This window comes from Mastigoproctus giganteus, chromosome 9, assembly GCF_048544385.1.
Source record: "Mastigoproctus giganteus isolate SK-2022 chromosome 9, ASM4854438v1, whole genome shotgun sequence".
Lineage (NCBI taxonomy): Eukaryota > Metazoa > Arthropoda > Arachnida > Uropygi > Thelyphonidae > Mastigoproctus > Mastigoproctus giganteus.
Genome location: NC_143583.1, coordinates 27,296,200 through 27,323,753, shown reverse-complemented (window position 1 = coordinate 27,323,753; position 27,554 = coordinate 27,296,200). Strand labels below are relative to the sequence as shown.

General features: G+C 36.6%; 1 protein-coding gene and 1 non-coding gene across 2 annotated transcripts in view; both read left to right on the top strand.

Annotated features, from left to right (window-relative positions):
• Nucleotides 1-9,027, top strand: part of LOC150080120 (cell adhesion molecule Dscam1-like) — a 328,057-nt gene extending 319,030 nt beyond the window's left edge. The window contains exons 15-17 of the mRNA XM_090382099.1: nt 1,868-2,037; nt 3,545-3,751; nt 7,812-9,027. Of these exons, the coding sequence (XP_090238225.1) occupies nt 1,868-2,037; nt 3,545-3,751; nt 7,812-7,972 (538 nt within the window). The 3' untranslated portion in view covers nt 7,973-9,027. The remainder of the gene's footprint in view (nt 1-1,867; nt 2,038-3,544; nt 3,752-7,811) is intronic.
• A 9,100-nt stretch (nt 9,028-18,127) lies between these two features.
• On the top strand, nt 18,128-18,200 carry TRNAK-CUU (transfer RNA lysine (anticodon CUU)). The gene has a single exon. It is a non-coding gene; the product is annotated as a tRNA-Lys (tRNA).
• Nucleotides 18,201-27,554: the final 9,354 nt, after the last annotated feature.

Genomic DNA, 27,554 nt, shown 5'->3' with positions numbered 1-27,554 from the left:
GCATGTCATTAAAAATTTTTTTTTTAATTAGTAATGTGCACACACGTTTATATGTCTATTCTAATGAGCTTTGAAGATTACATGACCAACAGAAAAGCACTGTGTACTCTGAAAATTATTCATAAATGGATGAATAAAAATGACCTTTAAAAGAAAGGTAGTATTATCAAAAGTTATAGCCTGAAGGCTTCTTGTTATCTAAATACTGTTAAGAAATATTTTATAACTTATTTTTAAAGATAACTCATCCCTAAAAGAAAAAAAACTAAAAAAAAAAAAAAAAATCAGAGACCATTAAGAACTGCTACCTCTCCTGAAGTGCACTTCAATAAAGTGTGGCAATTTAAGATTGTTCATTGCTAAGCACAGAAATAGAAAAATAGAAATCGAAAATGAATAGAAGCAAAAGAAACAGAAGTAAATTAAAAACACAGTGGAAAGGAGCATTAATCTTTTTATAATTTCTTTTTGTTGATGCATGTAAAAGGTAGAAATTTAAATGCCTGGAGTGATTACAGGAACTAAAGTACTGTCTGTCTTCTGATTGAAAACTTGACTTTATTGAGACACCAGACATTTGGACTGGAGGATGTGGTTTTTAGCATGTGTGTATAGTCTGACTTATATTTAGTTAGAGTGAGTGCTTCCATAATTTGTGATTTGTAATTATCATTTAGCCTGATGATTAGAATTTGGGCATTATATAATTTGAACCTGTATGTCAAATCATGTAAATGTGTCATGAGCTCATTCTGCTATGGAGGCTGTATACATCAAAATAAGTGCATGTATTTAAAATGTCAATACCACTGTACTTAACAGAAGTTGAGCCAATGTTTTTGGCTGGGCAACTTCATTGGCAAGTAATAAGAAATGCTATATTGTTTAAGCCATATATTTTGTAGGAAGGCTTCTGAAATTATAAAACATGGAACCAAGTGTTGAATAAGAATTGTTGAATAAGTTTTATGTCCATATATTTCAAAATATCCCTGACTTTGAGAGCAAATGAACTGTGGTACTGTAAAGACACTATTTTCTTATAATTCTCTAACAGCTTATTCTTGTGCAAAGCAAATGAATTAGTAGCATGCAGTATAATCTCATTTATTATGGGGAAGGAGTAACTTCTGGTTTGGAATCACAAACACAAATACTGAAGTTTTTGCTCCAAGTCTACACCAGAAGAGAAATATTTTTTAGCATTAAGGACTTGTGTATGCAAAGATTACTTTACACTCAGTGGGTGATGCAAACTGTAATGTAGAAATGAATAGAATTTGTGAGCTTCTTGTAGATTCAATACCAAGGAACATGCCCTACTTTTGTAATGGTCACAAAATTCAGGAAACTGATACTGAATTTGTTTCTACTTTGAGGATGTGTTTTAATGTGTACATTAAAACAAGGGTCATTGACCATAGTCCTAAATAAACAACTGATGAAGTTGCCAAGATTTTTGCAATTTCATACAGTAATTACCATACAATTGCATAATCGGCATGTGTTGTTTGCAGTAAGAGTTTGATCCCCCTCCAGTCTTTTTAGATCTTGCATGTATTTATTGATTTCAAAGAATGAAAGTAATTATAAAGGGACATATATTTACCTTATCAGAGGAGCTACAGTATGCTGCACTGACTGAACAATAAACAGAAGCCTGCAGAGCTCCTTTCAACAGTAATAAATTCTTGCTCAAGTTTGGAAACTTTTTTATATATTTATTTTGTCTTATATAATAATTATTCTCTATTCAAAAACTATATAGCTTACATGCTGAATATTGCATTTACTAAATGAGTATCCATATAATAGCATTTTATCTCTGTTTTACAAATTATTTCATTAATCCTTTACTTATTTTTAGTGCAAGGCCCAAAGCTGTGACCCCTCCATATTATCCAGATGGTGTTCTTAATAAAGGATTAGATGGTACGGTAGATGATATTACAAAACCAGGTATCTATACTACTAATACATCAGGTATTAATGGAGGAATGAATGGACATATTCCAACAGGAAGTCATGTTCCTAGTGGTATGTACTAGTGTTATTTTGCTTTCTCTGTTTAAAAGTTTAAGCATATGATATTTATGCTGCAAAGAAGAATGAATAACCAAATAAATAAGTGATGATAAAGAAATATTGCTTCTACTGACTTCAAATGGTTTATTAAAATAAACAATGATACAAAATTAGAAATTAAAAATATATATAAGAATTTAAAATTTAAAATCACTGTCTATGTACAATAAAATAAAAAAGGATTATATACAATTAAAATATAAAGTAAACAACCAACTAAAAATTCTGAAACATACATGCACTGTATATAAAATAAGATAAGAAGCTTTCGAGGTGGTGGGTCTCTTCTTCAGCTACTTGTATCATCGTTTATTTTAATACACTATTTGAAGTCAGTAGAAGCAATATTTTGTTATCATGTCTAATCCTAATGCCTGAAGACTCTTTTCTAATAAATAAGTTTTGTTTATTCTTTTTAAAAAATAAATAGAAACTTACTAAAATTAAATTAAAGGAAACACTATCACAATCAATGATGAAAATTAAGTTTGTTTGTTTACTATACCTTTGAGGTTATAAGGCCCTTGTACCTGATACATTAATCACTTAACAGTATATGCTTTTGGCAACATTGACATTTCTCATTCACTGTTTTAAAATTGGAAAATGAGTTCTTGATTTTAAAACAGGGGCAAGGGGGAAGATAAATACACTGACTGACCATAGCAGACTATGGTCAGTCAGTGTATTTTATGCTGAGTAGAAATATAAAAATCATCAGATTCCAGATTGTTTTGGATAATCATAAACATATATATATATTTTTTTTTAATGATACATTTAGTAGAGGCTTTGTGATTTCTCACTTATAATTAATGTGTTTTTTAATTGACATTACATTTTATATATTATTATTATATGGATTTGTATTTGTGTGATAACTACTTTTATGCATTCCTCCTTGGTAATTTCAATACACATTTACATTTAAGTATAATAAGATATTACTGCTCAGCACAGAACGTATATTTCACATTGGTTATGTCAGGCATAAACAATGTGAAATAAACTCATTAATAAACAGTCATGAATGATTAGAGCTCCTGTCCTTCAGTGTGATTCAAACCTCATCCACTGAAAGATCAGGTTTCAGCTTTTTCATGTTTTTGACAAATAATGAAATCTTCAAATAACAAACTCATGATTGACATGGTTTTACTGTACTAACTGATTAAAGATGTTTTATAACTGGAAAATTAAGGGTATCAAATATACATATAGAGGAGTTTTAAATGTATGAAAAAAAATATTTTAATAATTATTTTTAGAATTTATGGATTTAAAAAATATATTCCATTTAAAAAAAGTTTAAACGTTATTCTGTTTAAAACTTTTAATTGAAATCCTACTATTATTGTCACAAATGAGTATAGTCAATAATTCACTGTGATATTAGCTGTAAACTTAAAAAATAAAAGTGCAACTCTAACAGAAATTTATTAAATGATAAATTTTCTAGGAATGATGTTTACTCCTGAAAGGGATCCCAGTCACTGTGGGGTTTTAGACAACCCTTCAGAGCCATGGCTGAAATCTCCAACTGATCTTCCTTCAGATGGTTCCTACCAGCCTTATGATGCTGGCTTGCCTAATGGTTATTTTTATCCAGAAGACTACCAGCCTCTTACTGAAGAAATGATGAATATGAAAAACAGAGAACATCTACGTGAGTATATATTCACAGGATAATTAGGGCTACTGAAACTAATAGCATATGACAGTGTAACATAGTTGAAATATAATAGAATGCAAAATAATTGAGGATAGTAATGTTACGAGGGTGGTTCAATAAGGAATCGCCCTCACCTACTTCCACATACTGCAGAGTCATGATATTTTGTGTGTAGCATTATACATATCTCTGTACTAAAGGTGTAAAATTTCAGCCCTGTGTCTTAATATATTTTTCTCTTACAGAGCTGAACGTGTGACGAAGTAGCGTCATGGACAAAGTTGAAGCCAGAGCTGTAATCCGGTATCTGTTCTTGAAGGGGAAATCTCTTAAAGAAATCCATGAGGAGATGACTGCTGCATATAAGGATGAAACCCCATCCTATGGCATTGTGAAGCACTGGCATAGTCAGTTTAAGTGTGGTCGGACATCGGTAGAATCTGAGCTCATTCCAGGTCATCCCCATTCAGCCATTGATGACAGCACGATCAGAAAAGTGGAGTCATTAATCATGAAGATTGCCACATATCTGTGCTTGAATTGTCCAAGGCGGTGAAGATTAGTGTGGGCTCTGTTGAAACAGTCCTTCATGACCAACTCCATTTACAGAAATTGAGTGCAAGATGGATTTTCCCAATTATTGACTGGTTTCCAGAAGGCTGATCGACAACAGAAATCAGAAGAGTTGTTAGCCCTGTTCCAAAACAATGAGGAAGACTTTTTCTCTCATCTAGTCACTCAGGATGAAAGTTGGATACACCATTTTGATCCTGAAAGTAAACAGCAGTCCATGGAATGGCGACATTGTGGTTCCCCACTGCCTAAGAAGACAAGGGTCCAAGCGTCAGCAGGAAAGGTCTTGCCCACAGTGTTTTGGGATGAGAAAGGCGTAATAATGACTGATTGCCTGCCAAAAGGTAGAACAATTACAGGTGCCTATTATGCCAACTTACTCACAAAATTACGGGAGAAAATCAAAATATGTAGGTGTGGCATGCTGTCCAAAGGTGTGAGAATGCTGCAAGACAATGCCCCAGTTCACACTTCTGAAATTGCAACAAAAGCGGCCACTTGTGGATATGAAATACTGCCCCATCTAGCCTACTCACCCAATCTTGCACCATCAGACTTCGTTTCCTTCCCTCAAATCATTTCTTCGGGGGAACCACTTCCCTGATGACAAGACACTCATTTCTGACAGAGTCGTGGTTCAAAGACCAACCTCACCACTTCTACAAAAACGGTATCTGTAGCCTCATCCATCGATGGGAAAAATGTGTAAATCTACGTGGTGGCTATGTAGAGAAAGACTAAAACCTGTGCCAAGAATCAACAGGCTAGCACCTCTGCAGCTAGGTCAGGCGATTCTTTATTGAACCACCCTCATACCTCAATGCAAAACAATCAGAACCTAGGGAAGTTAAAGCAATTAATAAGGATGGCTTAACTATAGTCAGCTTATATGCCTACTCTCAAAAATTTTTTTGGGTGCATATATGAAGAATTTCAAGCATTCCCCAATGAGAGAATACTTTGATCTGTTTGTTCTATTTTTTTGTAGTTCTCCAAAACATTAAATTCTGTAGCTCTGAAAGCTTGGGTTAGTGGCCAAGTATATTCACTGGGAGAAAATTAAGAGTCGATAACTTTATTTTTACCATTTATATTTACCATGTTCACTGTAAAAACAAAAAAACTAGTAATTACTCAGCAAGTCAAAAATATGCATGCAAAATATGTATGCTGGTAAAATTTGTGCATTGTCATGTTCACTTATTTCAAGTACACACAAAGTAGTACCAACCACTTGAAACTGAAATATCACATTTACATACAGTATACAAAACAAACACATTACCATTTTCAGATTTTCAAATACATGGAAAATTTTGCATATATGTTTTATTAAATATGTCATATTTCTTTGATGTCTCACTGAGGGGCATTGCTAAATAGCTTCACACCACACAAAAAAATACAGCAAACGTTACATGTTACTGTTTCATGTGGTTTACAATTTTACACAACATAGGCTAGCACATGACTAATTAACTAGCCAGTTTGTTGACTTGCCCACTTTCGTACTTAAAATAAGCAAAAACTTGCAATTTTTTTAAAAATTATCAAACTTTGAATAATAAAGTATTACTTTATGATATAAATAGAAATTAAAATAGAAACTATTTTACTAACTAAATTATAAAATTTAGTTAGTAAAATAGTTTTAAATGATTTCTACCATAACGACTTCACTTAGACTTCACTATTCAAATACATATTTGGTAAAAGATAAAGCATTTTGTGAACATTCTGTGCTCTGCAATAAAAACAAATAATAAAAAGAAATAAAAATCTGCCAGAACCAAGTTCAAACTACAGACCTTGTGTTCTGGCATATTTTTATTTATTTTTATTATTCAGAATAATTTGTCAATCAAGACAAGAAAGATAAATAAGGTATAATTACAGTCTTAAGTTAAGAAAATTGCACTTCTTCCAGTGTTAGAAAATGTTTGTATTTTATTTCCTAAGAAATATGTACAAAATATGTTTTGTACCTTAAAATGTACAAATGCCACTTATAATTATACTAAAAATTCATGAAATTCTAATCATAAAAATCATTCCACAAAATATGTTTATATATATATTTATTTATTTATTAGAAAATAAAATACACATTTGTTCTAATGCAGAAAGAAAACTCATATTCTTATCTTTTAGTCTATGGATCTCAAGATTATTATAATTTGTGAGATAATAAAAATTTTGTTGCTTGAAAAACTAATTTAAAGCACTATGGATAAACATGGCTTTAACAATTTTAATAGAAATTATCTTTCCAGGAGCAGCATGGTGTTTAATTTACTGACCATTTTTTTCTGAATTTGGATCTGGATCATATCTTTATTCTATGCTGCACCCACAGGAGTCCTGTATCTGTGATACTGTAATTGGGTCCATTGCACTCACCATGTGTGCTTTATTTCCAAGTTTTGAAAAAATAGGCAAAATACAGTCAATAGCAGTATTCTCTCAAGATGAAATAACATTTTGCAAAATAACAGTATTTTGCAAGATGCAGTGGTGGTAATTCAGAAGTGATGGTTGGGATAGCAAGTGGGAAAAACAGTTACTGCACAAGAAATTTGAAGCAATATCGAATGGAATAAATTTTGTAAATTTTTAAAGGCAGTTTCAAGCTTAACAACAAAATGATAATGGATTATATAGATTTAAAATGAATCTATTTGATCTAACTAAATAATAAATTTGGAACTGGATTTTATCCTCCTATATATTATCCCTGCCAATTACCTCTAAGTGATGGCGTATTTTCTGTTTTTATTTACTGCTGATTATGGAAAACTATTCTTTTAGACTGCCTAGGGCTCACATCTGGTGAGTATGGGCTTGGCAAACCCAGGATCCTAAGCTGGATATCATCATTCTTCTCTTTCTTGGTGATTCCTTTCTGCTTCTGACACACACACACTCTCTCTCTCTCTCTCTCTCTCTCTCTCTCTCTCTCTCTCTCTCTCTCTCTCTCTCTCTCTCTCTCTCTCTCTCTCTCTCTCTCTCTCCCCCTCTCTCTCTCTTTCTCTCCCCCCCCCCTCTCTCTCTCTCTCTCTCTCTCTCTCTCTCTCAGGGTAAATCGGGGAATTTTTTTTTTTTTTTTTGGCTGGTGCAGCATAAGCCTCAGGCTTCCTTGCACCATATGGCTAATAATAGTAATAATAATAATAGATACCATGTGAGTACTTCAGTATACCTCTTTTTTAACTGCTGGTGTGTGATAAACACCAGTATGTGGATGTTTCCTTATGAGTGAATGAATCAGTAAGGGGAAGACTCCTGTATACGTGGGCCCATACTCAACATGTCTTTTTATATTTTTCATCTTTTTTTTTTTTGCGATTAAAAAAAGCAAACAAATTAGAAATGATGGTTTGAAGAATAAGTATAAATAATAATAATAACAGATTTAAAAATCCTAATTTTTAAATTTTTTTGAATTAGTGCTAATTTTTATTTTATTTTTCTTTAATTACAGATTCTCCATATTATGATGTCAGTGGTCTTCCCGATCCCTACGCCATTCCTGATGATGACAAAACTCAACAGATATCACTCTCCTTTGATGAAAGTCTGGAAAGTGGTTATTCTACGCCTAACTCTAGGTCACGACGTGTGATACGAGAAATAATTGTTTGAAAGTGCCACCCTACCTCTATGCCAAAGGAGCTTGTGATGTATCTTGTGTGAAAATGTCAAGAAAATTTTGCCCGTGCTCCGATTGTACAGACTTCGTTTATTGTTGGAAGGCATTCAGTATTTTGAATGCAGAATATTGGTTTGCAGCAAATCATCTTATAACAGGGCAAATTGACAAGTTGTTCTGAGAGACTGTAAGAAGCTTTCCTAGGTTGGAAAATGATTTGAAAATCATTAAAGTTGATCAACTTTGTGGGAAAGTAGCACATCCTCAAGTTACAGCTTACCACAAGACACACAAGTGAATCAACTGAAAGTGTAATAATTGAACATTACAAGGGACCACCACTACCAGCAAAAATAAGGCTTGCACAAGGGAACACTAAAGGTGAAAAATCACACTATTTAATTTTCAAGCTACCAACTGCCAAGAAAAAAACAGAAGAGGAAGTAAGGACAAGGCTTTTGATCCTTTCAGCTGTTCTCTTGTGCATCCTGTATATAGCAAGAGATGTGTAAATATAGCAACTGCTGATGAAGATAAGCCCCAGGTGCTCATTAGCAGTAGAGATATCAACTGTTTAGTCTGACAAAACAGTCCAGATGTGTAAAGCCTGTCTGTATTAAAAGAAATAATGGCCTGAGTGTCTTGGTATTTGTTGGTTAATGAAGAACATTACCGTCCACTTTATAGATCCGACTCTATTTTGGCTAGTTGTTGGCATAGTCTTTTTAAGGTACTGGAGTCCTGGATTAAGAACATGCCCATTAAATTTGGTATTAAAAGTATGTTGCATTTATGAGTTGTTGAAAGCCTGAAGGTTTAAAGAGCTCTTACGAAACTCGTTAAGAATGTTAGTGTGCAGAATTAAATCCAAACAAAAGCAGCTGTGTAAAAGATGCCGTCCTTTGCAAGCATATTGCAAACACCTATTAAAAACATTGCGATTGTCAGCATATCAACACAAATGATGTAGTTGGTTCAAGTTAAAACTACATAAATTAGACTACAGCAATGACCGAAACTGTGCATTGTGTGTAAATAATTAATAAAAAAGAGCATCCCTTTGCCAAAATATGCATCAAAATTCACTAAAATGAGTTTTTAATAGCTTTGATGTTATTAATTACAAATGATTGCTCAAATGCACAGAAGCTTATATAATACTGAATGCTTTAAATTGATTTTGTGTATTCTAAGTTTTGTCTTTCTGTTTATAGATAAAAAAGAAGATTCTCTACTGAAAAAATTTTATTTTTTATCATAAAGTGGTCTCATACGTTTGATTGTGACCTTCATACAAAGTTTTGCCATTCTTTAAATAATTAGCATTTGTGTTCAGAGTTTGAAACACAGCATCTGTGTACATAAATTTCTCACATGTGTGAAGAAACTCTTCTTGCTTGTACAATACTTTTGTCTGTGTTTGTTTGAATAAAGATATTTCTTTTTTATAAGATTATAATATTTCTCTGAAATACATATCGATCACAAATGCTAGTCTGATACTTTTAAAGATAATTCACCTCCAGAAACAGGGAAATGTTGGCTATACACTCCTCACTATTTTTGGATGAATTAATTTGAATGCATTTGATTATTCAGTAAAAAACCTTTTACTGGGTGAGCAGATCTAAACTATTACATTGTATACCCTCATGGATAACAGAGTGGTTACAATCACTATCCTCCATGATAGCTTAATCAGCACAGTTCATCATCGTCTTCCACTTGTTTGGTTGGTTGGTTTCAAATGGGAATCAAAATCAACTGGGGTTGATTTTGATTCCCATTGCAGACCGAATTCCTCTTCAGTTAACGTGAAGTTAGCTAATCTCAGATGGAGGGAGTAATACACCTTCCCCAACATTGCAAATTATTCCTTTTTTTTTTTTTTTTTTTCCCTCACACTATACAAATTGAATGCAATATAGATTAAATATATGAAGAACTGAAGTTTTAAACGTCCTAAATGCTAAAATCACTTTTTGCCTCAGTGTAGTTCTGTGTCTTAGAATATATAGAGGCTATACATTCTAAGTGCCTCCTGCCAATAATTATAGAGGGTACTGGCACTGACATATAGAACTATTCTAAGAAAAAAACTGATTTTAGTCTTTGTAGAGGGTTGTGTGGTTCTACCCTGAAACTGAGGACTTTGATCCAATGATACAGGCAAATCAACCATAAAATCATAAGAAAAACAAGAGTACAGTTAGTCCCCGACTTACGTAAGCCTGAGTTACTGAACTTCGGACTTAAATCATAAAGATACTTTCTGTATAATTTTTAAGAGCGAAGTCGAATGAAGGAACAATAAGTATAAGTTTTTATTTTCGTTCCCATACAAACTATGTTAGATAATAACCTGCAGCGTAACTAGAATCTAGGTAAATAACTAGAGTTAACATTTCATTTTCTGCTTTAAAAATTCTGAAGGAATATTCAACGTGTTTGAGACAAGTGAACTATGTCGAAGCATTTCAGAGAAACTCCCACAACATTCAAGCCACGTGGACTGTATCCCATCTGCTATTTCTTCGGAGAATTACACTCTTGCCCTTCGTCTCTGCATCCTTTCCTTCATTTCTGGATTGTAGAGTCAGTTCAGTTTTGTTTGAGAGTGAAGTGGGAACTTTTGTTTGCATTTTGTACATAATATTTGTTACATGTCGGGTTGTTGTGGTGAAGTTGAAATTTACATTGTCCAACTATTTTCAATGACCGCACAAAACTATCATTGTGTAGTGTGTGCTTCATTCGCATGTAATAAGGTGTGAGAGCATCTCTTTTAACTTAACCCTGTGAAGTTATTTACAGAAAATTTCATTTTGTCAGTTATCATCGTGCCACAAAGAATAAATGAAAGCAGTACTATATCACTGCTGTTCCCACATAAAGTTTTTAATTGTTATGGTATACAACTTCTTCATTCTTCTGAGGATATTGTTATGGTATACATTTTTCTTCATTCTTCTGAGGATATTATGTAATTTATGTGGTTTTTGTAATTTTGGCATATCAGGGATATAGTAGCAATATTTTATTAGTCATGCCAGAGTTATGTAAAACTCAACTTACGTAAGAAGTCCTGGAATGTATCTCTTACGTATATTGGGGACAGGCTGTAACTTATTAGGGGTGCATACATCATGAAAAAAATATTTTGTAGCTGTTTAGTTTAGCACAGCCATGGAATAAAAAATAAAATCACAGGAACCATTGCACATTAATAAAATAAAAAAGAAGAAGAAACAATTACATTAAATTTAGAACTATTGTAAGTCGTGGCCAAAGCCATTTTTCTTACATAGTGTTGAGCAAACTAAGTTTACTTTGATCTTTTGAAAGCACCTTTGCCACAAGTTGCCTTGGTATTGCACTACTCTAAAATGTGCTGCTCCATTGAAGAAGTATATTTCTCTTTTATTTAGAGTGTTTGCCTGCCTAGATTCAGTCTTGACCATTTAGAAACTCTTTGGTGAGAAGGTAGGCATAAGAAAATGGCTTTGGTCACCACTTACCAAATATATAAGAAGTTTCTGCCTGCATTTGGTAACCAGTGCTGAAAGCTACACAGAAAATAAATGCAAACTGTAATGCTCTTTGCTACCACCAGCCAATCTGCTTGGTACTTGTATATACTCTAAAAAATAAAATATATGTCGCATGCAAGATAAAGAGGACAATAAAAAATTATTTATTCATTGAAATCATTTGTTTTTATGCTTGATATATTAGTGTGTGTTTGGGTACACCTCAGCATGTACTGTAATTTTGCTTATAATAACTTACTGATGTATCATATCCTTAGTAAGTTTGTTACAAAAACAAAACAATCAAGACGCTGCAAGTTTGAGTATCCAGTCTAATATCTTTAATCAACGAATGCTTTAGCTGGTGGCATTGGTTGCATACTTCCCCTAAGAAATTTTGAATTTTGACATAGCCTATTTAGATTTTATTGAGGTTTTTGTTGCTGTCTGACATGAAGGCTTCGTGTATAAATTTGGAGCAACATCTCATTGATGGGAAGGTATTGCAGTGGCTCAAAGATTAAGTGACAAAAGGAAAGGGTGGTTAAAATGGCTATTTCCTCTGAGTGGACCAAGATCATGACTAGGATTCCACAGGGTTCAGTAGTGGATTTTGTTTTTGTTTCTGATATTTGTTAATTACAATGATAGTGGCATAACAGCTTTAATGTCAAGTAAGGGAGGGTGGTAAGCAACAGTAACCAAGTTATGCTGTTTCAAAAAAATACCTAGATAAATTATTTTGTTGGTCTGAAAAAAATAAAGTACAATATTGAGAAATGTCAAGGTCTGCATATGGGTAACAGTAATCCCAGAAAATTTTATTGCCTAGAAAGCAATAAACTTAGGTATGTATATGTGTACCCAGTCTATGGTGGCTCCCAGAAATTAACTTAGGTAGTTAATCACAAAAAGGCAGTCCTTAATCCCTGGGATTTTATACAGGATATATGATGCCCTTGCAGATAGCACAGTTGGTATTATCACCGTTCTGGGTGGAAAAGACCCGAGTTTCAGTTCCGTCAACGTCGAGAAGAATTTTTATGGGTCTTTTTCACATGGCTATTAGTTAGGTGAGGGTAGCATGGTTTTTCATCCAGCAAACAAAATCTCCCTCAAAACTCACAATTTACAGACAGTATACACAGAGCAATATGGCCTTAGTCACTGACGCTCCTAAAACCTTACTACAACAACAACAACACGATATATGCAGTGGTTGCTCATTGCCTCCTGTGTGTGTGTATGTATTAGTCTTTAAATGCATATGTTCAGAGCTGGTTTGCCTGTTTCTAAGGGAAGAAAGTCACCCAGAGTAACTCACAGGAAAAAACTTTGCACTGACATTTCAGACTGGCTAATTCCAACCCCAGTGAAAAGGCTGTCAGAAATTCATCTAGTCCATGATGAGGCTCAAATCCAGATTTTTCCAGATGAGTGCTAAAGTACGTAAGCCCTCATTGATACGGAGTTCATAATGATACAAGGACCAAAACAATATGGTTATTGAATCACATCAAGGAATGCAATATGGCAAATTAAAAAAGCATAATTAAGCATCTATAATTTCCATGTATGTTTCTATAGAAATTTGAAGCCATTGATTGTTTAAATGAAGATCGTGTGCAGGTAGCGATACATTCATAAATCTGTGGCCCTAGAAAAAATATTTGAATACCCTTACAGAAGAAACCAGAACATTTTTTTCTAAAAGAGCTTGATATAAATTTGAAACTCTTTCAGTTTAAAAAACTAGTGACCACACCACAGTTCACAGGTGTTTCAAACAATTACTCCAAAAACTAGCCAAGTAAAACTGACTATATTTAGGTTGGTAGGAAAGTATGGATCCAGCTGATAAACTGCTTACATGCTTCCAATTTAAAAATATGATGTAATTAGTGCAACAGTCTGGGCTGGATGTTATGGGCCATAGGCAGTTTTTCTAACTTTGTCTAACATAAATTGGCCTTGTGTGCAGGATAACTCTGCATCTATGAAGATGGTTACAAATATCTACTGTACATTGCAGAGTCATACATGGCACTTTTCCAGGAATTTTCTGAATATTAAATATATTTCGGTACAAGATCTTTAAAGTCAAAACCTTTCAAAAGATGCTGATTTTAGATTGCATTGTAAAAGTATAAGTAAATATTTGCATTGTATTAATTCATAATCACAAGTGTATTGCTAAAAAAAATAGTACTGGAACGCTCGATCTCCAGATGACTATATGATAATGCCACATCGACTGTACAGTAACTGAATCAGACTTCAGACTCACGGTTCATATAACAACTAATTCTAGTGTTCAGCTCATGGCAAATCAAAATGCAGCGTTTGCACACCGCAGTATATCTCATTCAATGGATCTCTTTATCTAACACATTGTACTTTAGTAGGAAATGTTCAAGTTTCATTGCGAAATTTTTAAAGAAATCTATTAATTTTAAAGATTATTATTAATATATATTTTTAGTAGTAATGAGCGAAATAGATATTTCTCCCTCCCCTTTGATTCTGGAACACACCGTCATTCTGGTGCGTTCCATCCCGAATACACCACTGTTCATAATCCTTTGCATTGCATATATTAAATAATTGTACTGTGAATGTATAAGTATTTGCAGATGAATATCCCATGGACTAACAATTCACTTTTACTCTATCCATAAAATCTGAAAAGTTTTAGAAGTGGTCCTATTTTTAAAAATACTCCATAATAATGGCTTATTCTTCTTTCAAATTTTTAAATAAGAGTATATGGGGGATAAAACAATACTCTGATTTTCTTACTTAACCATTGACTTTTTTTTAGCTCTGACATGTTATGGTGATTTTTGTAGTGTGGATAGTTGTGTTCTTTAGCAATTTGTGTGGATTAAGCTCAAAAGTGACATCCATTTTTCTCCATCATATACAGCTTTTTCTCAAAATGTCATCATCTTTATAATTTTTTAATAAAATAAGCAAAAATGATATTGCATTTTTTATTATTACACAACTGGCAACCACTGTTTGTAGGTTTTTGTAGCATGAATGGAGGCCTTCCAAGAATTATTGAGAATTCACAATGCAAAGTGTTAATATATAAATGGACAGCAGCCTACTGGGGAAGTTATTTTGTTTTATTTTTCTGTTTTAGATGGATCAAAATCAAAAATTTTACAGAGTGGAATACTTGTTAAAAAGATTTGAGAAAAGTTTTCACCTTTTGCTATTCGTATGGCCTAGTATTAGCCACTAAATCATGGAGGTGTTTGCTAATTTTTGTAATATTGTAACACTTATTTATAATAATAATGATCAAGTAGATACAAAACATTATTGGTGCATGTGATGAATGATGAACTAGAGCAGCATTCTGGTCCACTCTGGTCAATTCCAAGCACGGGTTTAGATCATCTGGATACAATCCAAATAAAACATAATTAGTATATTTTAGGATATCAACTTCAGAGATGTCCTTCATCACCAGAACAGTTATTATGACTGTTGCTGTCCCTCAACACTGTTTGAAAATAGTCTGGGTTCTGGTTTCAATCTTGTCAAGGCATGAGGAATTTTTATCAATGTGGCTGAATTACTCAGTCTCTTCTAAGGATCACAAAATCTCCCAACCATCAGAAACTTAGGTTTTCATCAAAAAAAAAAACATGGAAAGCAACCATAGTTTGTTGTAGAGTTTCAGGTGCATCTGAAATTAGTATTAGTATTAGTAATGGCCGCGTGGTACAAGAAAGCCTATGGCTTATGCTGAACCAGCCAAAAAAAAAAAAAAAAAAAAAAAACTGAATAAAACAATGATAAAAGAATAAAATAAAACAAATAAATAATAATAATTAATAAAAGAAAAGGAAATTAAATCTATCATCCTATGCGCTTCCCTGACCCGAAGGTACTATCCAGATGACCTTTGAATTTCCCCAAACTGTCAGCCTCTACCACCCATGTAGGCAACTTATTCCAGTAATTTATAACTTGCTGGCTGAAATAAAACTTCCTGCAGTCCAATCTAAACATTTCCCTCCGTAACTTGAATTTATGTCCCTTAGTTCTAGCATCATTCATAATCCTGAAAATTTCGTCCACATTAATTTTACTGATGCCTCAAATCCTTAAACACCTCAATCAAATCTCCTCTAAGGTGTCTAGTTTCCAAACTCTGCAACCCACATAATCGAAGTTCTTTATAAGGACACCCTTTTGCCGATCTCACTAGGCGAGTTACCTGTCTTTGCACTCTTTCAAGAAAAACCATGTCTTTCTTTAGGTGCAGTCTCCATACTTGAACACAGTATTCTAAGTGTGGTCTAACAAAAGCCTTATATAATGGGATTATCATGTCCCTATCTCTACTTGCAAAAGTTCGATAGATCATCGAAAGGACACCATGGGCCTTCCTTGCAAGCTGTTGACAATGCTCAGAGAATTTCATGTCTAACCGTATCGTAACACCCAAGTCACTTTCCTCCAGTACTGGGTTTAGTTGAACTCCACCAAGTGAATAAGTTTTTTTGGGATTACTGTTTCCCAGGTGTAATACCTTACACTTTGTTGGATTAAAGCATAGCTGCCATTTTTCTGACCATTCCTGAAGTCTATCTAGGTCTCTCTGAAGAAGCTCAGCTTGACAGTGATCAGTAACTTCTCTACCAATTTTAACATCATCTGCAAATTTAGACATCCGCCTTCTATCCCTTCATCGATGTCATTTATGAAAATTAAAAACAACAGTGCTCCTAATACTGATCCTTGGGGAACCCCACTTCTTATATAAACCCAATCTGAGGAATAGCCATTGATCACAACCCTCTGACTCCTGCCCTGAAGCTATCCTTCTATCCATCTAAGGATTTCCAAAGTGATTCCAACCTGCTCCAGCTTATAAAGCAACCGCTCATGTGGGACTGAGTCGAAAGCTTTGCGGAAATCTAAATAAACAATGTCGAAATTATTTCCTAAATCCAGCTCGTGAGTGACCCTTTCAAAACAGCGAAACAGATTTGTTAAACATGATTTTCCCTTTACAAAACCATGCCGAGTATCCTTGAGAATTTCAATTCGATCGAAATGATCCTAAATTCCACCCTTGATCATTGCCTCCATGATTTTCCCTACCACTGAAGTCAGACTGACAGTCGATAATTTCCCACTTCACTCTTAGAGCCACCCTTATGTATGGGAGATACATTGGCACTTTTCCAATCCAAGTGAATCTCCCCAGAGTCTAGTGATGCTCGCATAATTAGCCTCAATGGTTCAATGCACTCACTTGCTACCTCCCTTAAGATTATAGGGTTCCAACCTGGAGTTGATTCCATCAACTCCAGGAGCTACTGGCCTGTAGGCTCGAAAGTTTTTTCATTAAATAATCTCACGAAATTTCAATATCATTAATTACACATGTTTTAAATTCACTCCCACAATTTCCAATTGCCACAAAAGGTTTTCCATTTGTAAATATCGATGCAAAATAACTGTTGAGTTCATCTGCAACGGCAGCTGGTGTATTTAATACTATCCCCTTTCCCTTACGTAAAGGTCCGATCTGGTTTGTCCTGCTCTTCTTGGCATTTATATATGTGAAGAATTCCTTTTCCTCCCCTCTTTGCTCTGTTTGCTAGAGATTTCTCATAAACTGCCTTTGCCTGTCGAACCTTTTCTGTGGCTCTATTACAGACAATCTTGCAGCTGTTAAGGCTTCAGTACTTTTTATTGCTCTGTAACTTTTCCATACCACCTTTTTCTGCTCAAGTAATGTGGCAACTTCACTATTCATCCAACGTAGAACCCTCCTCGTTGAGTATATTTTTTATGGTATATACGCATTCAATGCATCTGTGATTAATGTTTTAAAAGCATACTACAGTTCAAATGCATTCACTCTCTGCGCGATATCTACTCAGTTAATAGAGGCCATGAAGTACCTTAAGGCATCGTAATTTCCTTTTCTGAAATTAAAACCCATTCCTTTGCCTTTTACTGCTGCTATCTCTCTCATCATCATCCACCGTAGAACTCCGTGATCACTTCCTGCTACTGGTTCCTCTACTGTCATCCCTGTTATGTCATCTGATTCATGGGTGATGGTGAGATCTAGGATATTCTTTTCTCTAGTACTTTCCGTGACATGTTGTTACAAATAACAGTCGTCTAGTTGATTTAAATTTTTTTTCCCCATGTCGAATTTCCTTCCCATGTACTCCAATCAATTAGAGGCTAATTGAAATTACAATAATAAGACATTGACGCTTACTTGCCCATTCCATTTGCATGTAGAGGCTTTCGTCATAATCTTCACAATCATCGTGTCTGTAGATTACTCCTACTCGCATTATACCTTTGTTTCCAACTATCTTACACCATACACATTCTATACTAGCGTGTGAAACGTCTGAATCCGAGAAAGTTATCATCGGCCTCAGGCTGTTTCTGATAAGAAGCATTACCCCCATCACCCCTTCTATCTACCCTATCCTTCCTAAATACATTATACAAGTCGTACTGAAACTCATCATCCCCAATTTCCGGGTGGCACCACGTTTCCGTAAGCCCTATTATGTCCGCGTTACTTGTTTTAACTAGCAGTTTTAACCAAATAGACCACATGAAGCCCGGCTAGCTCAGTCGGTAGAGCACGAGACTCTTAATCTCGGGGTCGTGGGTTCGAGCCCCACGTTGGGCGGTAGAATGTTTCTGTTTTGCGCTTTAACCAGCGAGTAGTTGGTTGGTGGAACAGACTTCCATCCCTTGTTGTGGAAGTTGATAGCCTAAATAAATTTAAGGCTCAGCTGGACACGTATTTAAAACGAACGGAGGGGTGAAGTGGAAGTGTTTTTTTTTTTTTTTTTGCTGATGCTGCATAATCTTGCTTTCTTGCATCATATGCCTCTACTAATGCTAATGCTAATTTTGGGCCATATATATTGTAAATTGTGTTCCATTGTCAAATTGCCTATTTGCTGGACAGAAACCCAAGTTTCAAGGAGAAAAAAACCATGCTTCTCTCACCTGAGACCAACAAACTGAGCTTCATTGTGATAAAGGCCCATAAAAAAATTACTCATATCATCGACAGGATTCGAACTCAGGTTCTTACCACTGGAGGATGGAAAGTCTACTATCTGTGCATCAACCATAGAAATCATGCAAATTACAGATGATATTTTACTGTGACTTCTTTACCTGAATTTTGGGATAAAATTTGGCCACCAAGAATTTGGTCACTTCTTTTGAACTGTTAAGAAAATTAAATTTACTATAAAAAAAGTTTCTTCCTTTTGTTATTCCTATGGCCTGGCATTAACTGAGAAGCCATAGAAGTGATTGTTAAATTTGATAATCTAAAATGCAAAGCTGTGAACAGTAATGACAAAAAAAAAAAAAAAAAAAAAAAAATTGTATTTGAATCTGCCATCTGCTATCAAACTTATTGTGCATAGAAATCTGTTGATGTCATCCTGCTAGCATTGCATGTGGTACAGTAATTAAAATCACAATCCTCCCACACTACATGGAAAATGCATGAGTTTGAATTTCTCCAATGATACAAGCAATGTCATGTCACCATGAACTTGGTCCCTAGTGCTTCATAGTTTATTACTTTAAATGTAAATTTTGTTTCCTTTTTGTCTTTTTTTTCGGTCTTCTCAACTCAAAGTCCTGCACCAAAGGATCATATGTCAATAGACAATGAATCATGGGATGCATATAAATTATTTCATGGGATACAAAAAAATTATCAGGTGATACAGAAGCCTACGACAGATATAATCATGCTGTCGTAATCAAGTCGCAAAGGATGTTAGGCAGGCGAAGGTAGATTACGAGAAACCTTTGACAAAGGATGCAAAGAGTTCTTTACTTACTCTAGAAGGAAGGGGATGAATTAGATTGGTCCATTTAACATACATGGTTCGACTATTGATGATCCTGCTCAAGTAGCTGATGAACTGAATGAGTTCATCTACATTCACACATGAGGAGTTATTTAAGGAGGGGAATGCCAGAAGTTATCAAACTCTAACAAGGAGCTAAATGATTTTGTGATAACTGAGAGCAAAGTGGAGAAGTGGGTTCAAAGGGTGACACAAATAATTATAAACCTGTTAGTTTAACTTCTCTTCGGGGGAAAATAATGGAGTAACTGGTTAAAGAGGTGATATGCCTTTTGCTGCACCAGTCAAAAAATATTTCTGAATTGCCCTGAGGGAAGAGAGAGAGAGAGAGAGAGAGAGAGAGAGAGAGAGAGAGAGAGAGAGAGAGAGAGAGAGAGAGAGAGAGAAAAAACAAGAGTCGGAAGTAGAAGGGAATCTTCAAGAAAGAGAAGAATGATGATATCCAGCTCAGGACTCTGGGTATGTGTCAAGCTTTTTTTTTTTTCTTGCCACTGAAATATTCAGAAATTAGGTGGCAAGGACCTGCCAGAGTACTTAAGCGATCCCTCTACTGCCTGACCTGCCTCCTCAGGGCTGAGTGTTGGCAACGGGGCTTCCCACTAGGGGCCCAAAGGCTAAATGGTTAGAAGAACAACATAACATGACACTACACAACGCTAACACACGTTACACTTTTTAAACCTCTGGCCTTCACAGAGTTCTGTGATACACAAACAGAGTACCAAACGCGGAGATGGGGGAAACCCCTGGGGCCGTTAGACATCGAACACTTTACACTTATTCACAATATGGAATTCCATGTGTTGTTTTCTACGTCTATTATTGTTAGATTCTTATGAAGACTCTTTGCCACCAAGCCGGTGCTGTGGTAATCTGGATAGTCATTACTCGTTGACATAGTGATTTGAATAGCCATTACTTGTTCTATATGCCACATTTCTTTGACTTCTTATCTTAGGCTGCATATTTCCTGATCTTTTTTTCCTAGGTTTTTTGGAGGTTGCTGGTTGTTGTTGCTGTGTGTGGTTTTAGGAGCATCGGCGGCTAAGGCCATATTGCTCCGTGTATATTATCTGTAATTGCGTGTATTCTATGGTCGAATTTCTGTTTGCTGAAAAACTCGAGTTTCCAGGGAATAAAAACCATGTTACCCTCGTCTAGGAATAAAAACCATGTTACCCCGACTAACTCAGCCAAGTTATGAAAACAGCCCATAAAAATTTCTCACGTCATCGATGGGATTCAAACTCAGGTCTTTTCCACATGGTGTGGGGAGGATAGCGAGTCTACTAACTGTGCTACACATGAGAAATTTGCTTAGTAAGTGAAAGAAGTAGTGTTCTTTGTAGTGTTTGCGTAATTGCTTACTGCTTAAAGCTGGCTTTCGTTAAATCGGGTGAATTTTTTTTATGAAACCCTCATGATGAAAGTTATTAGAACCTTTAGTACTTAGCGTTGTGTATGTGTTGTAAGTTGAAAAGAAAGAAGATACTTATTGAGATGAAACAAGAATTTCTGTAAATTGCAATTTTCAGGATGTGAAGGAAGGATGTCCCAGAAAACAGAAGTAGAAGAAATAAAAGAAGAAGCTAAAAGAATCTGTAAGTTTGGAGCTGGACAGTGAAGGGATGCTAATTGGTTGTGGCACTACAGATACCAGGTCAGAGCATTACCCATGGATACCTATAAAAAGGAATGCAGCAGAAACTGCCCGTCTATGAGCCACGGAGGGAAAAGAGACTTTGTAAGAGACCAATCATAAATTAACCTGACTGTACTCTTTTCAGTGGAATATAAAAACTTGAGAGAGGTTTTGGGTCACCACCCCAGATATAGGAACAATGTTCCATGGTAGGGCGGATTTGAGATTTGTACTGGGTGAGTACACTCACTGACCAAAAAATATGAAAACTGCTAGCTTGGGGGGAGACAAAGACCAATAGATTGACAGTACCCACTCGCAGAGGTGAAAGAGATTCTTGCACTGCTTCTATTAGAATGAGCAGAAGCCTGAAAAACAAGATGCATGATATTTCAGAGACTGCTGGGAGCCATTGCGGTACAAGTAAACACATGGGTTGTGTTAGGGTAGCTAAGAATAGAAACAGGTGCAGGTATACTTGCGTGTACACCAATGCTAGGAGTTTAGTAAATAAATTTGATGAATTTGAGGTATTGCTCAAAACATCAAAGGCAGATATTGTTGGGATATCAGAGACGTGGTGTCACACAGATATAAGGAATGCAGAACTGGAATTTGGGGAGTACAACGTCTACAGAAAGGAAAGACAGGATAGGAAGGGGGAGGGGTTATGCTATTAGTTAAGAAATACATAAAAACCAAGGAAGTGAAGCCAGTCGACATCGCTGGACAGTGCAGTGTTGAGTCAGTTTGGTGTGACATAAGCATTGGGAGATCAAAATTGAGAGTAGGAGTGTGCTATAGGCCTAATGACTCTGATGAATACAATAAGAAACTGTACAGGGAAATAGAGTGGGCCAGTAAATCAGAGAGTCAAGTTGATTTTAATTTGCCAGATATTGACTGGAATTTGGGGGCTGGTTACTCACACACTAGTAGGGCTTTTGCGGATTTACTGGATGATTGTTTTCTACATCAGCATGTTCGGGAGGCAACTAGAGGGAGGAATACTCTTGATTTGATTATCAGCAGTGATTCTTCATGCATTAAGAATCTGCAGATAAATGAACCACTAGGTGGCAGTGATCACAGTGTGCTGAAGTGGGATTTACTCAAAGAGGTAACTACCATTAGGGGTAAAGGGAAGGGTTATTGCTTCCGTAAAGGCGACTACGATGGACTGAGACAGTATTTAAATTCTATACAGTGGGACCAACTGATGATGTTACCAACAGCAAATTCAAAATGGGAAGCATTCAAAGAACTTATCTTGGAAGCTACTAGGCTTTACATACCAACTAAGAAATATTGTTCAAGGTTTAGGCCAAAATGGATGTCAGATGAACTAATGAGGCATATGGCAGAGAAGAAAAATGCATGGGATACTTACAAATTAACACATGACACAGAAGCCTATGATAGATACAAGTTGATATGCAACCAAGTTACAAAGGAGGTTAGGCAGGCGAAGGCAGATTACGAGAAATCCTTGGCAAGGGATGCAAAGAAAAACAGCAAAGAGTTCTTTACTTATGTAAACTCTAGAAGGAAGGGGATGAATCAGATTGGTCCACTTGATATTGATGGGTCAACTGTTGATGATCCTGCTCAGGTAGCTAACAAACTAAATGAATATTTTGCATCGACATTCACACATGAGGAGTTATTCAGCGAGGGGAATGCCAGAGGTGTATTCAACTCTAGCAGTAAGCTACAGAATCTTGAAATAACTGGGAGTAAAGTGGAGGAGAAACTGTTGAAGATAAACACAAGAAAGGCACCCGGGGTGGATGGGATCTATCCAGTTATATTAAAGGAGGCAGCAAAGGAAGTAAGCAAACCCTTAGCCATAATTATGAGAGCTTCCTTGGACTCAGGGGAGGTACCCATAGACTGGAAATGTGCAAATGTGACCCCAATTCACAAAGGAGGATCAAAGGCTGACACAAGTAATTATAGACCTGTGAGCTTAACTTCTGTTCCAGGAAAATTAATGGAGGCACTGGTTAAAGAAGCACTGCAGGATCATTTAGACAAGACTTCAGTTATAGCTCGGACACAGCATGGTTTTGTTAAGGGGAAGTCTTGCCTGACCAATTTGAATGGATACTATGATGCAGTCACAAAAGAACTGGATGCAGGGAATAGCTTTGATATTATATACTTGGATCTTAGAAAGGCTTTTGATACTGTTGCACATGGAAGACTGCTACACAAATTGGAGCAGTGTGACATTCGAGGCAAATTGCTGCTATGGATATAGGGGTGGTTGAGGGGGAGAAGACAGAGAGTGGTAAACAATGGACACTGCTCATCGTGGATTAATGTTATTAGTGGAGTCCCTCAAGGCTCAGTGTTGAGTCCATTATTGTTTTCTGTATTTATAAATGATATTGATGATGGTATATCAAGCTTAATGTCCAAGTTTGCAGACGATACAAAGGTTGGCAGGGTTGTCAAGGACACTACTGACACTATGCTGCTGCAACAGGATCTGGAAAGGTTGAGCAGATGGGCTGAGAGGTGGCAAATGCAGTTTAACATTGACAAATGTAAAGTACTGCATATGGGAAACAGCAACCCTAGAGCAACGTATCAACTCTGTGGTACTACACTGACAGTGGTAGAGAATGAAAGGGACTTGGGGGTGGTTGTGCAGGCAGATATGAAGTTCTCTGAGCAGTGCAGACGGGCTGCAAGAGTAGCTCATGGAGTATTGTCAATGATATACAGGAATTTTCCCAGCAGGGATAAGGAGGTGATTATTCCCTTGTATAAGGCAATGGTCAGGCCACACCTAGAGTACTGTATACAGGTCTGGAGGCCTCATTTCAAGAAGGATGTAGAGCTGCTGGGACGAGTACAGAGAAGGGCAACAAGATTGGTGAATGGAACAAAGGGGTGCTCTTACGAAGAAAGGCTTAAGTTTTGCAAATTACAGTGTCTGGAGACTAGGCACCAGCGAGGTGATCTGATAGAGGTGTATAAAGCCTTGAATGGTTTGAGCATGCTCAATGCTGATGGGATTCTTCCTCTAGCTCAGAATAATCACCTGAGAGGGAATAAATTCAAATTGAGGAAAGACAGATGTAGGATAGACGTGCGGAAATTTGCCTTTAGCCAGCGGGTGGTTGGTTGGTTGGTGGAACAGACTTCCATCCCTTGTAGTGGAGGTTGATAGCCTAAATAAGTTTAAGGCTCAGCTGGACAGGTATTTTGAACGAACAGAGGGGTGAAGTGGAAGTGGGGTTTTTTTTTTTTTTTGGCTGATGCTGCATAAGCTTGCTTTCTTGCATATGCCTCTACTAATGCTAATGCTAATGCTAATGAAACCTGTATTCCAAATCTAGTAGGGGCATCTTTTTGTCCGAATTATAGCCTGTACACGTCGTGACATGTACTCCAATACAGACGTCTGAGGAATCAGTCTAACTCCAGATTTGGCCATTCTTCCATCAGACTATCTGTGAGCTGCTGTATGTGGTTGATAATATCATAGTAAGGGGCATGTTCTGCAAGCACGCGCTGGATCCGCTTATTCCGTTAGAGGGTTGTGTAACTCCATTGGATATCTTTCTGTCGTATCGGACCAACTGCACCCTTGAGTGCTTCATTTTACACGAATTCAAAACGACAATGCAAGTATCCACCGTGCAAAATTTGTACCTCAATGATTCGAGGGACATTTGCAAGATACTACCTCCAGCCGTTTAATTGGTGGGCACAAGACAGTCTAGATGCGCGACTTTGAGATTCATTCTACACTTTCACCTTATTATTGATACAACATTGTAAATCAAGATTCGTCAGATCACATGATCTCTTTCCACTGTTCCGTCCTGGCGTAGCGGCACCACTCCCTTCGAATCTGTCAATTTATGTCAGAAATAATTTTTCATATAGGCACACGACTACTAAAAAATAGACTATAAAGGCCTGATGCTACAAGGTAGAATGACTATAGGTCAGTGCAAAAGCATCATTTTAACGTAGCCATCTACCAAAGTAGTTAAATTAATTAATTAAATTGGCATCGTTTTGGTTATATCTCATATTGTGAATGCCTTCACAACGAGTTGCCTTGGTATTGTACTTCTTCTAATAAGTAGCACTTCACCAGTGAAGAAGACTATTGTTACTTATTCTCACCAGATACCACCACTGTTGTGAAGGTATTCACATTATGAGATATAACCAAAATTTAACTACTTTGGTAGATGGCTACGTTAAAATGATGCTTTTGCACCAACCTATATGTTAGTTTTCACCATATTGGAAATGAGTTGGAAACGCGTCGTTCTTTGTCGGAATTACACTGGAATTTCTATTCTGACACAATTTGCTTTAAATTTCTGTGGTCTCATTCTTAGAGTATCGACTTTCTGCCCCATTTCTTTCTTTTAGCGTTTCTGAGTTAGCCTGAGAGAGAAAGAGAAGCAGAAGGGAATCAACGAGAAAGAGAAGAATGGACTCTGGACCCAGCTAAGGACTCTGGGTGTGCCCATACTCACCAGATGTGAGTCCCCGGGGTTAAATATGGGGAAACATACTAAATCAACCTCTCGTCATTTCTGAACCTCGTGAGGTTCAGAAATGACGAAGGAAACAACACCGACACAACAACGAAAAAAAAACGGCACAGAGGGACTTTATTCAAAAATGGTAACGTAGCACTGGCTACCATGATACAGATGTATCACTGCCAAAGATGGAACAAAGGGAAGAGGTGGTCCTCAGTAGGAGATATGGCCACCCCTAATGTCAATGCAGGCTTTGCACCGCCTGTCCATACTTAGAACAATATTGTTGATAAAAGGCTGGATCAAAGGCTGACACAAGTAATTATAGACCTGTTAGTTTAACTTCGGTTCCAGGAAAATTAATGGAGACACTGGTTAAAGAAGCACTGCAGGATCATCTGGACAAGAATTCAGTTATAGCTCAGACACAGCATGGTTTTGTTAAGGGCAGGTCTTGTCTGACCAATTTGATTGGATACTATGATGTAGTCAGAAAAGAACTGGATGCAGGGAATAACTTTGATATTGTATATTTGGATCTTAGAAAGGCTTTTGATACTGTTGCGCATGGAAGACTGCTGCACAAATTGGAGAAGTGTGGCATTGGAGGCAAATTGCTGCTATGGATAAAGGGATGGTTGAGTGGCAGAAGACAGAGAGTGGTAATCAATGGACACTGCTCAACGTGGACTAATGTTATTAGTGGAGTTCCTCAGGGTTCAGTGTTGGGTCCATTGTTGTTTTCTGTATTTATAAATGATATTGATGATGGTGTATCAGGCTTAATGTCCAAGTTTGCAGACGATACCAAGGTTGGCAGGGTTGTTAAGGACACTACTGATACTATGCTGCTGCAACAGGATCTGGAAAGGTTGAGCAGATGGGCTGAGAGGTGGCAAATGAAGTTTAACATTGACAAATGTAAAGTACTACATATGGGAAACAGTAACCCCAGATCATCGTATCAACTCTGTGGTACTACGCTGACAGTGGTAGAGAATGAAAAGGACCTGGGGGTAATTGTGCAGGCAGATATGAAGTTCTCTGAGCAGTGCAGACGAGCTGCAAGAGTAGCTCATGGTGTCTTGTCAATGATATACAGGAATTTTTCTAGCAGGGACAAGGATGTGATTATTCCCTTGTATAAGGCATTGGTCAGGCCACACCTTGAGTACTGTATACAGGTCTGGAGGCCTCATTTCAAGAAGGATGTAGAGCTGCTGGAACGAGTACAGAGAAGGGCAACAAGATTAGTGAATGGAACAAAGGGTTGCTCTTACGAAGAAAGGCTTAAGTTTTGCAAATTACAGAGCCTGGAGACTAGGCATCGGCGAGGTGATCTGATAGAGGTGTATAAGGCTTTGAATGGCTTGAGCATGCTCAATGCCGATGGGATTCTTCCTCTTGCTCAGAATAATCACCTGAGAGGGCATAAATTCAAATTGAGGAAGGACGGATGTCGGATAGATGTGCGGAAATTTGCCTTTAGCCAGCGGGCAGTTGGTTTGTGGAATAGACTCCCATCGCTTGTTGTTGAAGTTGATAACCTAAACAAATTTAAGGCTCAGCTGGACAGGTATTTCGAACGAACGGAGGGGTGAAATGGGAGTAGTGGTTGTTTTTTTTTTTTTTTTGGCTGATGCTGAATAAGCTTGCTTTCTTGCATCATATGCCTCTACTAATGCTAATGCTAATGCTAAATAAGTTCTTGCGGTAACATCGCCCATTCTTCTGTCAGCACCATCTTCAGCTGGTGAACATTTTCTGGTGGTATGTGTGCCGCTAGGTGTCTCCCCAGAGCGTCCCATATGTGTTCGATGGGATTTAGATCGATCGGAGGGAACGAGCAGGCCAATCCACAAGAACAATGTATGGATTGTTCACTTTCCAAAAGTATATCAACAGCTGGAGTGCGATGGAGTGTGGCGTTGTTATTCATAAACACGAACTCGGGGCCAATGGCACCTTGGAACAGACGC